General features: G+C 39.2%; 1 protein-coding gene across 1 annotated transcript in view; it reads left to right on the top strand.

The window, feature by feature from the left end:
• The window catches only part of LOC150084568 (ribosomal RNA processing protein 36 homolog), a 141,741-nt gene extending 126,645 nt beyond the window's left edge, over positions 1-15,096 (top strand). The window contains exon 9 of the mRNA XM_090376490.1: positions 13,437-15,096. Within this exon, the coding sequence (XP_090232616.1) occupies positions 13,437-13,564 (128 nt within the window). The 3' untranslated portion in view covers positions 13,565-15,096. The remainder of the gene's footprint in view (positions 1-13,436) is intronic.
• The last annotated feature ends 931 nt before the right edge of the window (positions 15,097-16,027 follow it).

Here is a 16,027-nt window from a genome sequence, read left to right as displayed (position 1 = left end):
CAGAAAGGCACCATTGGAATCTACTGTGGTGCCCACAGCACAACTCACCTCGACCATGTACTTAGAAGAGTTGTTTATGAGAAACAGATCAGTGGTATTGGCTGTGTGGTTAGGAGTGTCTGGTATTCTGGTAGATAAATAAACAATCTGTACAGGGTAATTGCAAAAGCTTCTGCATCTTGACCAGTTGGAGTTGTGGACATTAAAATCACCAAGGAAAGTTACCTCACTGTTAGGAAAGTTGGATTGGAGAAAGTCAAATTTCAAAGAGAGGAAGTCAGAGTTCCAAGTGATTAGTAGAGTTGGGAGAACAGTAGAGGCAACAGATAAATTTGACAGAATGGTAGCGTGAAAGGAATCATACAGTGAATAATTCAGACAACTGAGATTAGTAGTGGTTGTATCAACCGATAATTGGAATTCTATCAGAAAAAGTAATCTCGCAATCATCTTACATGAGCCAGACAGTAAGTGGAAATGGTTATCATAGTTTGACAATTCATGGTATATTCAGAAGTTAGAAAAGGTGGCGAGGACATGCTGTATGAAGTAATGATAATTTTGGATACAGTGTACACATAGAAATTTATGTACCCAGCTCTTTGACATAACGTGGCCTCGACAATACCTCCTGCACATACACTAGCTAATCTGGAAGTCTCCTAGAGAGTTACCAGTAGGTTTAGTCTGGTGGACTATTTAGCAGCCGGCCTGTGAAAACTGTTTTAGAGCCATACCCTCGAAATGCAAAGGAAGATTGGACCTCAAAGGACATAATTGATACCACATGATGAAGAGATGGGGTAAGGGTTGCTGGAGGAAATGCACTGGTTGCTGAGAGTCATCTACTAATCTACCACCTAATATTGCCTGGTAACACTGAGGGAGCTTTCTGCCATGAGGTGTGGGTGGTCACCTCCAGTGTGACATTTGTGCACTTGCACATGTTGGTTATACCCAGGGTTACTAACAGTCCTGCCATTGTGAAGGTGCAAGCAGAGGATTTGACTGTCACAGACTGACCAGACCTTGTTGAAATTAGGTCCACTTGACTTGAGTGTTACCCAAATATCAGTCTCATCAGCATTTTAGACTCTTAGATAGCAAGCACAGCTTGGCATACCTGAGAGAATGTCTGCAACAGCCTCAAGAACTAAAGAAACTAAGAGGCAAGAATAAAAATCAAATGCAAGTGGTTTGGCGTGAAAAAAAAAAAAAAAAAAAAAAGCATGGATTACTGCATCATTATTCTTAAAGTGGTTCCATGACTGCGTTTTCCCCAAATTTGATGGTATATAAAAACTTTGATTTTAAACTCATCATTGATAATGCTCCAGGGCACCGAACTGACATTAAATTTACGAATTCAAATGTAAAAGTGATTTTTCTACCACCAAATACAACATTGCTTCTCCAACTCTTGGATGGGGGGGGGGGGGGGGGGTTAATAGTGTCATTTAAAGCATACAATATAGAAGATGCAGTTTTAAGTGTATTTTGAATGCAATAGAAGATGTAATTCCGGATGTTACAACATATTGGAAAAAATTCCATATTGCTCATATTCATGAGTCACTGAACGAGATACAGCAATCCACTATCAGTGATTTCTGGAAGAAGCTTTGGACAGCTGTTGTCAACAAAGTACAGTAAACCCCTGCTATTCGCGGGGGTTACGTTCCTGAGAAATGCTGCGAATACTGAGTTAGGGCTCCCATAGTAATAAAGGGGTTCCGTTCCAAAGTATGAAATATATAAGAAAACTAGAGACTGGGGTTCGAGCCCGTCACCACCAAATACGGTGGATGCAGAAAGGTCAGGGAATGACCACCGCATATCCTGGAGCAATATGGCCTTAGTTGCTAATGCTCCTAAAAACCAAATAACAACAAACAAGAAAATCTAGTTTAAAATTTTGTCTATGTATGTATTATATGTACCTTCATAATATGACTATGTACATAGACAGTACATAGTGAAATGCAAGCATATGGCATCGAAATGAAAAGAAACAATTTAATATTAAATGTAATATTTATTAGAAATTTCAAACAAATCTTTCAAACCAGCGTCTTTGCTAGCAAAAAAACTTATCCCGCCAGTGCTATCACCAGTTTTGCTAAAGTGTTGATAAAGGAGTTTTGCCTTTTCACTAATGATGAGTGAACTTAACGGAATTTTATTTTGAGTTCGGTCTTCTATCCACAGATTTAAAGCCTTTTCCATTTTTTCTAATTTAACATCACGAGTTACAGAGCAAATTTTTGAAGCAATTAGCACGTTTTCATGGACACTATGGCGGATTTTTTCTTCTGATTTCTTGATTGATCATACCACTGTTGACTAATTGATTTTATAATATTTTGCCACTGAGGAGACACTTTCACCATTAGAAATTTTATCTAATAACTCAATTTTATTCGCTAATGTCATCACCTCCTTTGATCTTTTCACATTTCCCTTGTTATTTGTAGCCATTTTTGTACAGGTTAGAAAGAACTTGTCCACAATAAAGTCACTTTCTTCCATTAACACACTTGAAAAAGTCTGTTTTACACTGCAAAACGGTAGATTTATCACTTTTGTAAGCATATCAATTTATAAATTGATAAATTTATTCAATTTATAAGCATATGAATTAAAAGCAAATGACGAAACCTTCCATGACAAGTGCATAACACATACTGAACAAGGATTAGTGAGAAACATCCACGCTCACGATTTTGTCACCCCTCTCCCCCCACCCACTGAGCACTGTTTTGACCGGGTAAGATAATTTTAGCCACGCTCATGTTTCTTTATGGCAGAAAATGTTCACGGCGCTTTAAAATTCACATTATTTTAGGTTTCATTTTATATTAAATCAGTGACCATGAATACAGATACTGCGAATAGTGGGGGTTTACTGTATCTGCAGTTGAAGTGGCGGACAAATCTATCAAAAGAAAGAAACCATCTCCGGGGGCGGTACCCTGGTGGAACCCTGAGCTTCAGCAACTAAGGCAGGTAGCAAACACCTGTCGGAAAAAATTCCAGCGGGCTAGACGTGATTGGCCTACTGCAGAAGTAGAGGCGCTCCGGGAACGATACCGTACTGCAAGGAATCAATACACAGCAAAAATCAGAGAAAGAAAACAGCGTACGTGGGAGCACCTAGTTTCCACGACAGGGAATGACAACCCCTGGAGAGTGGTCTATCGGGTGACTACAAATAGGCTTCCCAGAGGCGAGGTACTCCCAGCAATGAGGAAACCGCAAGGGGGGTTCACAAAGACGTGGCACGAAACTGTCAACAATATTTTGGATGCTATGTTTCTGGAGCACACTGATCCCGCTACGCCAGAACAAGTACTGCTCTGCCAACAGAACAGGATATACACAACCCAGCAAATTGAGGAACCTTTCACCAAGATTGAGTTGGAGATCGCGGCGGCCAAGCTGAGAAACAAAACGTCCCCAGGGGAAGATCTCCTAGAGCCAGAGATCATCAAGAAAGCAGTGGACACTATCCCGGAGGAAATACTGAAACTATACAATAAATGCCTCAAAGAAGGCTACTTCCCCGTGCAGTTGGAGGGTGGCGACGCTCCGGCTAATCTTGAAGAATCCCACGAAGAGGCAGGACCTCCCAGGGTCCTATCGCCCGATAGCGCTCCTGACAGTTCTCAGCAAGCTTCTTGAACATCTCCTGCGAAACAGGATAGAGAAGCACTATAGAAACGCAGGCCTAGAGTCACCCAAACAATTTGGATTTCGAAAAGGATACTCCACCACCGATGCCCTACGCAGCATCATCAACGCTGCAACAGAAACAGACCGCAAATACTTTCTTGCCATCGCGGTTGACTTTGCCGGGGCGTTTGACACCCTCTGGTGGCCAAGCGTCCTCAGCAGGCTCCGTGAGACCAAACTCCCAAGTAATCTATACAATTGCATTAGCAGTTACCTATGCGACAGGTCAGTAAAAGTCACTGCTCCTTACTGTACAATAACCAGACGCATCTACAGAGGATGCCCACAGGGCTCCGTCCTGGGGCCCACTGCTCTGGAACGTGGTCCTGGACAGTTTCCTCAACCTCAACCTCGGAAATGCAACCTCCAATGCGTATGCGGATGACCTTGTCCTGACACTGGCAGAAAACTCCAGGGCACAGCTGGAAAACACAGCAAACCGGGCGCTCGCCACTCTACAACAATGGGCTGACGAAAATAACCTGAAGATATCATCCACTAAGACAAGCTCCATCCTACTTCGGGGAACCCTGGACACCAGGAGACCCCCCCAAATAAAAGTACAAGGAACCACCGTCAAACTGACCACAGAAATGAAATTTCTGGGGGTCGTCCTTGATAGAAACCTATCCTTCACTCCCCATCTTAACTATCTCAGAAATAAAATCAGAAATTACTCGTCACTATTTGCAAGAATCACCCGCAAGGACTGGGGCATAAAGAAGAAAACCCTTGCTCTTTTTCACAAAACTGTGTTCCTGCCAGTCATCCTCTATGCCTCCGGTGTCTGGTACAAGAAAGCAACCACTGCAACTAATAAAAGAAAACTAGAAACCATACAGAGGTACATCTTACTGACTATCTCACGCGCTTCAGGTGCTCACGGGTGCCCTCCCCTTGGACCTGGAAGTGATACGCAGTGGACTCCTCTACAGCCTTTCCAGAGGCATACCGGATACCTGCCTAAATTTCACATTAAATGTAGCCAGCGAACCGAAAATAGAGAAAAGAAGACTAACTGTACATCTCCAGCAAACCTGGCAAACACGGTGGCAAAACTCAACAAAAGGGCAAATAACGCGAAAATTCCTCCCAACTGTCTCGGCCGTATACCCAAAATACCCAAGCTGGCTCTCCCCAGGATTGCTGGCCACGTACCTCCTAACTGGCCACGGCGCCATCAGATTCAAACTGATGACCTTTGGACTGAGCAACACCGCCCTCTGTCATTGTGGCTTAGTGGAAACGTGGGAGCATTTAATGTACCACTGCAATCTTTATGAAGACCTCCGATGCCGACTAATTACAGAATTACATTATGTACCAGAGAATCAAGAGGAACGCTTACTGGAGGAGGAGCACAGCTACAAAGCACTGGCAAACTTTGCACAAGATCTTTTTGACAGAAGGCGTACTCTTCCGCCCCCACAGCCACAATAGCGACTCAGGCCCACAATATATGACTTTGCAAACAACAACCATATAAGGTGCACGGACAGTCACCATCAAGACAATCCACAAAGGGATTGCATCCCAGGAAGAAACAGCATAAAAAAAAAAAAAAAAAAAACACCCGGACTCGACAAACTCGGATCCAACAAATGGACCCAGGATCCAATAACTAATGACCATAACTCCAGATAGAGACATAAGTACAGACTGGACTAAATACCCACAACTACGGACCTGACTAAGGCACCTGTCCTGCTGCCAAGGCGCCTCCGTAGCCAGGTGGGAAGGAGCAGCAGTGCGTAGCACACGCTTCTTGATTAGACCGGGGTTCGAGCCCGTCACCACCAAATACGGAGGATGCGGAAAGGTTAAGGAATGACCACCGCATATCCTGGAGCAATATGGCCTTAGTTGCTAATGCTCCTAAAAACCAAAAACAACAACAACCTGCTGCCAAGTGACAACCACAGACAGGAACCTACACACGGATGGGACAACAAGGACCTGACTCAAGCAGACATGCAGCTGCCAGGCCATATGGCGACCTGTGCCGGCTCCCTTGCCGGGCACACTTTCCTCCCTTCCCTGGCAGAGGGGGAGGCGACAGCCTTCTTGTTGCCTCCCCCCTGCCATCCCACATCTTTCTCTCTGGTGGGGCACATGCTGGGGTCGTCTACTCTATTGACCTCAGTCTTTCCTAGCTATTCCCCCCCCTAGCCTTCAGTCTCCTCCCCTCTCTATCTCTATGCCAGCGCAAGACCCACACCAAAATTCTAGCTTCTCTAAATTATTTCGCCCTCTCCTCGGCCATTAAATTTTCAAATGCAACCCCTTCAAACCGGGGAAACATGTATGTGATCAACATACAACGTGCGAATTTTTTTTTTTTTTTTTTTTTTTTTTTTTTTAAGGTCCTAGCCACTGAAATCTCAGGAAATTAGGTGGCAGGACCTGCCAGAGTAAATTAATTATAATACTGGTGTACCTGGTCTGCCTCCACGGGGCGAAAGTGTGGCAACGTTGGGCCTCAGTAGAGGTCCAGCGGCTAAATGACCAGATGAACAATGGTACACGACACTACATATGAACAATATCCATACACTTTTAAATCTCTGGCATTTCCAGCAAACTGGCACACCCATCACAATGTAAACAACGTGGAGATGGGGGAAGCCCCTGGTGCCGTATGACCCTAAATACACTTTACACTGTATCTGCAGTTCTTAAAAAAAAGAAAAAAAGAAAACCATTGATGACAAAATTCAAGATATCAAGTTGGAAGAGGTTTTTGTATACATGCAGCCACAAGGAGTTGCTTGCATCTCAGTCAGGAATTGACTGAAGACAATCTCATTGAACTCATTGATGAGGAAAACAATCAGAAAAAAATTGAGGACGAAGTCAGTTTAAAATCTACTCTCAAATTGAAAGCTGTGGGAGAAATAATGAAATTGCAGAGAACATAGACAAAGTGGTAGAATATAATCCCGTAATGGAGAGGAGCCACAAATTCCAAAGAGATTGAATCTGCATGTAACAGATTCCCAATAACATTTTTAAGCATTGTAGTGTTTTATCTTTTGTTTAATCTTGTGTTTTTATGTCAGAATGTTTTGGTTGTCCTTTTTATTTATAAAAAATTTGATTGCTTTTTGGTTTTAGACTAATTTTTTAAAATTAGTATCCGTTTTTTTTTTTATTTATTTATTCAGAACTGTGTTCCTAACACTACTTTTTTCATTGAATTATGGGTCCTACATTTGTGAGTTTTGCAAGAATGTAGCCCTTTTGAATGTAGGCGAATTACTATATATCCATCCCATGTATTTTCTTCTCTACCATGAGTTTCATCAGTTCATCTGACATCCATTTAGGTCTAAGCTTTGAACAATATTAGTATCTCTTAACTGGTATAAGCTGACCAGGCTAGCCAGGTGGGTAAAGTGCCTGCCTGGCAACCCAAAGGTCATGGGTTCGAATCCCGCCTCGGGCTTGGATCACAGTAAAATGCAAAAACTTTGGGAGGTGCATTATGGCCACAGAAGCCGATGCGCCAATAACTAACGAAAAAAAAAAAAAAACTGGTATAAAAAATAAAAAAAACTTAATAGCTTCTACAATCACTTCCCTGAATTTTTCTCATTAAAAATTTACTCTTGATATCATCAGTTGGTCCCACTGCCTATAATTTAAAATCTGACATAAGCTCCTTGTAGTCACCTTTATGAAAGCAAAAGCCCTTTCTATGCCCTTGACAGTAGTTATCTTTAAGTAAATTCCACATCACTAGCAGCTAGTAGTTCTTTTATCTGCAGATTCCTAATACACAAAGAGTGCTGGTGCTAATCAGATCCAGAGTCTTTATTTCTCTCATTGCCTCCCTATAAAACAACAACCCATAAATCCATCAAAGTCATGATATGAGTGACCAACCCACAAATTCCAGTCAATGTTTGGATGGTTAAAATCCCTCATTGTAAGACAGTCTAATTTACTGGTCTGCATGTTTGTTATGTTCATTGTAATCATTAACACACTCCTAATCTCAATTTTGCTTTCCCACTGCGTATGTAACACCAAAATGGCTGAACTGCATTACATTTTATGGCATTCCTAACAAAGAGAATAACTCCTCTGTCCAGTCTGTACACATTGTACTCTGCATATTCAAATTCTGAATCCTGTATATCTGAGTGACACCATAGCTCTAATATTCCTACGATGTCTGCATTTAACAACATGACTAGTACTTCAGATTCATCAAATTTATTTATTATGCCCCTAGCATTAGTATACTTACATCTGTTTTTACTCTTAGTAACCAAAACACACATGTATTTGCTTGTGCAGTGCCTCCGTAGCCAGGCGGGCAGGAGTAGCAGTGCATAGCACACACTTCTTGATTAGACCGGAGTTCCAGCCCGTGACCACCAAATACGGAGGATGCAGAAAGGTCAGGGAATGACCACCGTATATCCCCAGAGCAATATGGCCTTAGTTGCTAATGCTCCTAAAAAAAACCAAATAACAATAAGTATTTGCTTGCTCCATGAAGATCCCCCACCAGCATACCTTGAAACCCCTGACACCTTGCTTTCCAGGCTGCTGTGTGTTTCAGTAACAGCAGTGCGAGGATCACTTTCTCCTCTACCTGTGGCTGCTGTGTGTTTCAGTAACAGCAGTGCGAGGATCACTTTCTCCTCTACCTGTGGCTGCTGTTAGTTCATATTCTATCCTCCAAACTAGTAATTTTCTGATCTGCATAACACTGCTCCAATAGCATTAGCAAATATTGTTCCATTCCTTTAAAAACAGTCTCTCCTGCTTACAAGCAGAGACCACACTGAGATAAACTACTCCATCAGCCTTGCATAGTCTCTCTGTGACCAAATTGAATGGCAAAACTCATCTTGTATTCACTTTGTGTTTAGGCAGAATTGCTGGTACAATTTTAATCTTAACTCATGACTTTTTCTCACCATTGTCCTCTACTTGTTAAGTAACTCCTCAGATCTCCCACTCTGCTATGTCGACTAAATACAAATAATAACTGATCTACTAATTTTAAACAAGTTGATAACAAAATGCAATAATTTTTAGGATATATAAAGTCACAGGCTGGCATATGATGTATTGTGTACAAAATAAAGCAGCTTTCAAATTTTGCTCCCAATCCATACTCACCTTAACAGTTGCACAAATTTCTATATCTTTCAGCCCTTACTCTTAATTTTTAAAGTTTAAATTTGGAATTCAATGGACTTTGCCATACTTACTGCAAAGTCATGCCAGTCATCCATTATTTTAACAATATAAAGGATAAGAGTGTATGCCTAGACCTGCCCTTGGAAGATCTATGCATACACCAATAATAATATAGAAGCACCAACAATAAGAACACTTCTTGAGCTAATCCAGATGGCTAAGTGAACACTGTATTTTGTACAGTGCTCACTTATGCATCTGAAACTTTCTGTTTATACACTGTGATGGCCACATGGTCATCCCAATGTATAAAAAAAATTATTTAACACACAAAAGATGTAGATCAAAAATCCAACTTACAAAAATGGTGATAAAATTTATGGATAATGAATTTAAATTTATGGGCTAACAAATAACTTGGCTTGTTTGGTTGGTTTTTTTTTTTTTGTTTTTGTTTTTTTGGGTTAGCATTAGTAGAGGCATACGGTGCAAGAAAGCGAGCTTATGCAGCATCAGCCAAAAAAAAAAAAAAAAAACTACCATTTCACCCCTCCATTTGTTCCAACTGCCTGTCCAGCTCAGCCTTAAATTTATTTACACTATCAACTTCCACAACAAAAGATGGAAGTCTGCTCCACCAATCAATTACCCACTGGCTAAAGGCAAATTTCCACACATATGTTCTACAACTATTTTTCCTGTATTTGAAACTCTGGCCCCTCAGGTTCTTAGTCTGAGCAAGAGGAAGAATCCCATCAGCATTCAGCTTGCTCAACCCATTCAAATCCTTATACACCTCAGTCAGATCACCTTGCAGGTGCCTACTCTCCAGGCACTGCAATTTGAAGAACTTAAGCCTTTTTTGGTTAGAGCACCCTTTGTTCTCGTTCTAGCAACTCTACATCCTTCGTAAAATTAGGCTTCCAGACCTGTCCACAATACTCTAGGTGTGGCCTGACCATTGCCTTGTATAACGGGATAATCACCTCCCTGTCCCTGCTAGCAAAATTCCTATAATATCATTGACAAGACTCTGAACTGCCCTGGCCGCCCGTCTGCACTGCTCAGCGAACTTCATATTTGACTGCACAATTACCCCCCAGGTTTTTTTCACCTTCCACTTCCCTGAGCGTAGTACCACACGGTTGGTATATTTCTCTTCGGTTTTGCTACCCATGTGCAGTACTTTGCATTTGTTAATGTTAAACTTCAGTTGCCCCTTCTCAGCCCATCTTCCCAACTTATCTAGATCCAGTTGGAGCAGTATACTGTCTTTACTGTTGTTAACAACCCTGCCAACCTTTGTATCATCTGCAAACTTGGACATTAAACCTGATATATCTTCATCAATATCATTGATAAATATACAAAACAAGAATGGGGCCCAACACCAAACCCTGGGGAACTCCACTAATAACATTTGTCCACGAAGAGTAGTGCCCATTGATTACCACTCTCTGTCGTCTCCCACTCAACCATCCCTTTATCCATTGTAGTAACTTACCCTTAATGCCATACCTCTCCAATTTGTACAGCAGTTTTCCATGTGCAACAGTATCAAAAGCTTTCCTGAAATCCAAGTATATGATATCAAAATTATTTTTAGCATTCAGTTCCTTTGTGACCACATCATAGTATCCAATCAGATTGGCCAGACAAGACCTCCCTTTAACAAACCCATGCTGTTGGTTAACTATTAGTGCAGTCTTGTGTACATAATTCTGCAATGCTTCTTTAACCAATGATTTCATTATTTTCCCCAGAACACAAGTTAAACTAACATGTCTGTAGTTACTTTTGCAACCTTTTGAACCCCATTTGTGAATTGGTGATACATTTGCATGACTCCAGTCCATGGGGACCTCCCCTGAGTCCAAGGAAGCTCTCATAATTATGGTTAAGGGTTTGCTTACTTCCTTTGCTGCCTTTTTTAATATAACTGGATAGATCCCATCCACCTCAGGTGCCTTCCTTATGCTTAACTTCACTTTGCTATCAGTTATTACAAAATCGTTTCCGTAGCCGAGTGGGCAGGAGCGGGAGTGCAGCCACCTCTTTGAGTAGACCTGGGTTCAAGCCCCTGACTGCTGAATACGGTCGATCTGCCAACCCGCACTGGACCAGGGTGGCAGATTATGGTCCATTTCCCACAACATGAATTGTTCAGGAGGCTTCGATCCTGCAGTGGGTTGATAATGGCTGCACTTTTTTTTTTTTTTTATTACAAAATAACTTGGCTCCCTGTTAGCGTTTGATAAACTTCTGGCTCTGCCCCTCATTGAATAACTCCTCGTGTGAATATAGATGCAAAATACTCATTCAGTTTATCAGCTACCTGAGCATGATCATCAATAGTCAACCCATCTATGTTAAGTGGTCCAATCTGATTCACCCCTTTCCTTCTAGAGTTTACATAAGTAAAGAACTCTTTGCTGTTTTTTTTTTTTGCATTCTTTGCCAAAGATTTTTCATAATCTGCCTTCACCTGCCTAACCTCCTTTGTAACTTCATTACAGACTAGTTTATACCTGCCATAGGGTTGTGTGTCACCTGACACTTTATATGCATCCCATACATTCTCTGCCACTACCCTCATTAATTCATCTGACATCCATTTAGGCCTAAACCTTGAACAGTATATCTTAGTTAGAATGAAAAGCCTAGTAGCCTCCAAAATTAAGTCCCTGAAGGCTTCCTATTTAGAATTCAACATTAATAACATCAGTTGATCCCACTATACGGAATTTAAAAACTGTCGTAAGACCTCTGTAGCCACCTTTACAAAAGTAAAAGCCCTTCCCTTGAGCTTTATTTTAGCATTAAATCAGCTCACACACCAACCATAGGAATAAGTATTTACTGTAACTAAAATATTTACATATTAAAATAAAATAAAATAAATATTTACAAAAACTGCTATTATATTAAATTAAATTATATACATGTAAAAACATTAAAACTGTGATAAAATCCTTGAGATAAAATACACTAAAATAAACCGGATTAAAAACGATAAAAACAATAAGTCTCTGGAGCTTTCGGAAGCATCGGCTTCCTTCCACAGCAGTAACAAAACTTCCTGCAGCACGTCCATATATAGATTTCTTTTATTGTTTTTATTGCTTTTAATCCGGTTTATTTTAGTGTATTTTATCTCAAGGATTTTATCACAGTTTTAATGTTTTTACATGTATTTAATATAATAGCAGTTTTTGTAAATATTTATTTTATTTTATTTTAATATGTAAATATTTTAGTTACAGTAAATACTTATTCTTATGGTTGGTGTTGTGAGCTTAATGCTAAAATATGAATTTTCCCAACCTCAGAGGCCTTTTTCAGGATACCCTTGAGCTTTGTTGGTAGTTAAATCTTTAAGTAATTCCCACATCAACATTGTGATCACTGTCACCCAGTGGTTCCTTTATCTGCAAATTCGTAATGCATGAATAATCACAGCTGATAATCAGATCAATAGTAGTGCTTCCTGTTGTTGATTATCTAACATTTTGCTGTAGAAAACAGTCATCCAATAAATCCACAAAAGTCTTGCTAGTGTGTGAGTGACCAACCACAAGTTCCAGTCAATATCTGGAAAGTTAAATCCCCCCTTATAAGACATTCTGATTTACTGGCCCACTCTATTTCTCTGCACAATTGCTCATTATTCTCATCAGATTCATTATTCACTATAACACACACCTACTCATTTTTCCTTTATCTGTGCTTATTTCACACCAAACAGACTGAACATGTCTGCCAACATCAATTGGATGCACTTCCTTAGATTTTGTGTTTCTTAACTAACAATATAACCCCTCCTCCTTTCCTGTCCTGTCTATCCTTCCTGTACATATTGTACTCTCCAAATTCCAATTCTGCACTGCTTATATTTGTGTGACACCATGGCTCTGATATCCCAACAATATCTGCCTTTGATGTCTTGACTAGCACTTCAAGTTCATCAAATTTATTAACTATATTCCTAGCATTGGTGTACATTAAAATATACATGCACCTGTTCCTAATCTTAGCTACCCTAACACAGCCCATGTATTTACTTGTTCCACTATGACTCCCAGCAGTCCTGGAAATCCCCATTACTTTGCTCTTCAGTTTGCTGCCTGTGGCCACTGTTAACCTTTTTAGTCTTTTTTTTTTTGGTCAAAAAAATACTGGAAACATGATTGAATCAAGGATTCTCATAACTCATTGCAAGTTATGTGAATTTTTGAATCAACTGTTAGTTTCTTGGTTCTCCTTATACAGCAATTGACTTCTACTCTGTACTGCTTTAATGGAAAAGGCCTGGTGAGTGACCTTGAGCTGCCTGTTGCTTTGTCTCTTTTTTTTGTAGATGTAATTTTTTTACTTTTATGTTCTATCTATAAAATGGTTTCTATTTCTTTGATTTTGAATACACTATAATAATTCCTTAATTTTTTATCATTTTAAAAATAACATTTTTTGGTTATTGCATAATTATAAATAAATTTAAAGATTACTGGGGGTTTTTTTTTTTTTTTTTGTTTTTTTTTTTTACCTAGCTGAGAAGAAAAGAATGGATTTGGCAGAACGCTTTGTTCAGTTGAAGAAATCAGGCAAGCTAGAAAAATATTTAAAAAAGAAACTGAAAAAGGAAGCAAAACACAACTATAAACATATACCTGAATAAATAAAATAATCTTTAGTTAGGAGATTTTTAATGAATTCAGTTGTATTTTTGATGCTTCACATTTTTTTAAATTTAAATTATTTCTTTTTAGCATGAAGATGAACTTACATTACTCAGCTGTATTTTAAAATAAATACTGAAGTAAACTATGCAATACCACTTGTCTAACTTCTAGTTATACCTTTTGTAATAAAGGGATTTGGTTAGAGTTAGGCTTGTTTACATAAAATATAAATACTTAACCTGTTAATTATCAAAAGCAGTCAGTCATAACGTGCAACTGTAGTTATTGATCATTCAAGTAAAAGCATAATTTTCCTTCTGGTGCTGCCTCCATAGCCAGATGGACAGAAGCAGCAGTGGATAGCACATGCTTCTTGATTAGACCGGGGTTCAAGCCCGTAACCACCAAATACGGAGGATGCGGAAAGGCCAGGAAATGACCACCGCATATCCCCAAAGCAATATGGCCTTAGTTGCTAATGCTCCTAAAAACCAAATAACAAACAACAACAGACAAATAATTTTCCTTAGTACAAAAGTAAGTGGGTTCTAATATTACTTCTGCTGAAGTGAGTAATATTTAATGATCAGAATTATTAGTGCTTGTATGGGCATAATTTATGATTTAGGACAAACCCAGGCATTTGCACAGTTAATATCTGACTGCTTAAAACCAATCATGTTCTCTTACACACTTATAGAAAAATTTCAAGATGGTGTAGTTGGTTCATCACTTTTGCAGCAGCAGGATTCAGGTCCTGTTAGGGACTGAAAGAATTCTTTAAAGGCTTTTTCTGTTGGAGCTATGATAAGCCAATCTCAGGTGGAGAAAACAGGGTTCTCATCTCAAGTTATTCTTGGTTTTTCATCCCCCACAATATCAATTAACCCTTGAATAAATACACCACTAATAAAGTGCCCATAACCATTGCATCAAGAAGCCTTTCCAACAGTATTATTCCTCTTACAATTCAGAGTCCACCTTAAGTTTTAAACAACTGACCTTGTCTAAGAACATATAATCTACAGGGCTTGATCCTTTTACTACAATACATGACCTCAGTTTAAACTTTTAGCATTTGACTTTACTGAAATATGGAAAATAGAAACTGAACAAGAACTTAGGAAAAACAAAGTGGGATCAATCAATGTAGAGACCTGTTACAGGACTATGAAGAGTACAGTGAACAGCTATACAGATAAATAGAACAGCCTAGCAAATCAGAATATCTTCTCAGGGAGGAATTTAACTTTGCAGATATGACTGGAACTTATGGGGTTGGCAGCATTTGTTCAGTAGCAGAATACTTGATTTTCTGGATGATTTCTTCCAACAAAATGCTTGAGAGGCAAGAAGAGAAAGCAATATTCTTGATCTGGTTATCAGCAGTGATTCATTGTGCATTGAGAATCTTGTGGTAAAGGAACATTTAGATGGCAGTGATAAAAGTGTATTGGTGTGAGATGAAATGGGATTCATTCAAAGAAATAGCTACTCTCATGGTTAAAATGAAGGAATTTTGTTTTTTTAAAGGTCTATACAGATATTTTTTAAAAAACTCTTGTGGGATTAATTAATGTTATTGGAATGTGTTCAGAGAGATAATCATAGAGGTCACTAAGCATTTCATACTAATTAAGAGAGGTTTTCAAGATTTAGACCAAAACTGATGTCAGGTGAACTGATAAGACTAGTGGCAGAGAAGAAAATATGCATGGGATGTATAAAAATGATCAGGTGATACTCTTACAGTAAGTATGTTACTCAGGGGATTAGGCAAGCTAAGGCAAATCATGAAACGTCTTTTACTAAGAATATAAAGAAAGTATAAAGTAATTCTTTGCATACATTAACACTATAAGGAAAAAATTCTATCAATGCTATCGCTAATTTGAAAAATTCTGAAGGAAATTATAAAGCTGAAATTGAGAGCACATTGAAGTTTAAAGAATTTGAAGGAATCGAGGTGCCTCCATAGCCAGGTGGGCAGGAGCAGTAGTGCGTAGCACATGCTTCTTGATTAGACCAGGGTTCGAGCCCGTTACCACCAAATATGGGGGATGCGGAAAGGTCAGGGAGTGACCGCCGCATATGCCCAGAGCAATATGGCCTTAATTGCTAATGCTCCTAAAAAAAAAAGAATCGAAAGTAAGAACACATTTAAAAAATTACCTTGTGACACATTAAGGATAAGTTTTAATGCAACAGAGTAATTTTAAATTAAAGAAAATAATGATATTATTGACGATGAGGAATTCAAAGAAATTTTAAACATATGCTACCCAGAATTGTGGAATAAGAAAGAACCTTCATCTCCACAGCAGATGGTGAAAACGAATAAGAAATTTAAGTTTTCTGATAAAATATGAAATAAAAATGAATGATTTTAGAGATTTTGTCAAAGACAGTTTATCTTTAAAATCGAGTGAAATTCCCTCTTCAGTTAAAAAAAAGCCAGA

Source organism: Mastigoproctus giganteus, chromosome 6 (assembly GCF_048544385.1).
Source record: "Mastigoproctus giganteus isolate SK-2022 chromosome 6, ASM4854438v1, whole genome shotgun sequence".
In the NCBI taxonomy this organism is placed as follows: Eukaryota; Metazoa; Arthropoda; class Arachnida; order Uropygi; family Thelyphonidae; genus Mastigoproctus; species Mastigoproctus giganteus.
This window is presented reverse-complemented; position numbering and strand designations above follow the sequence as displayed.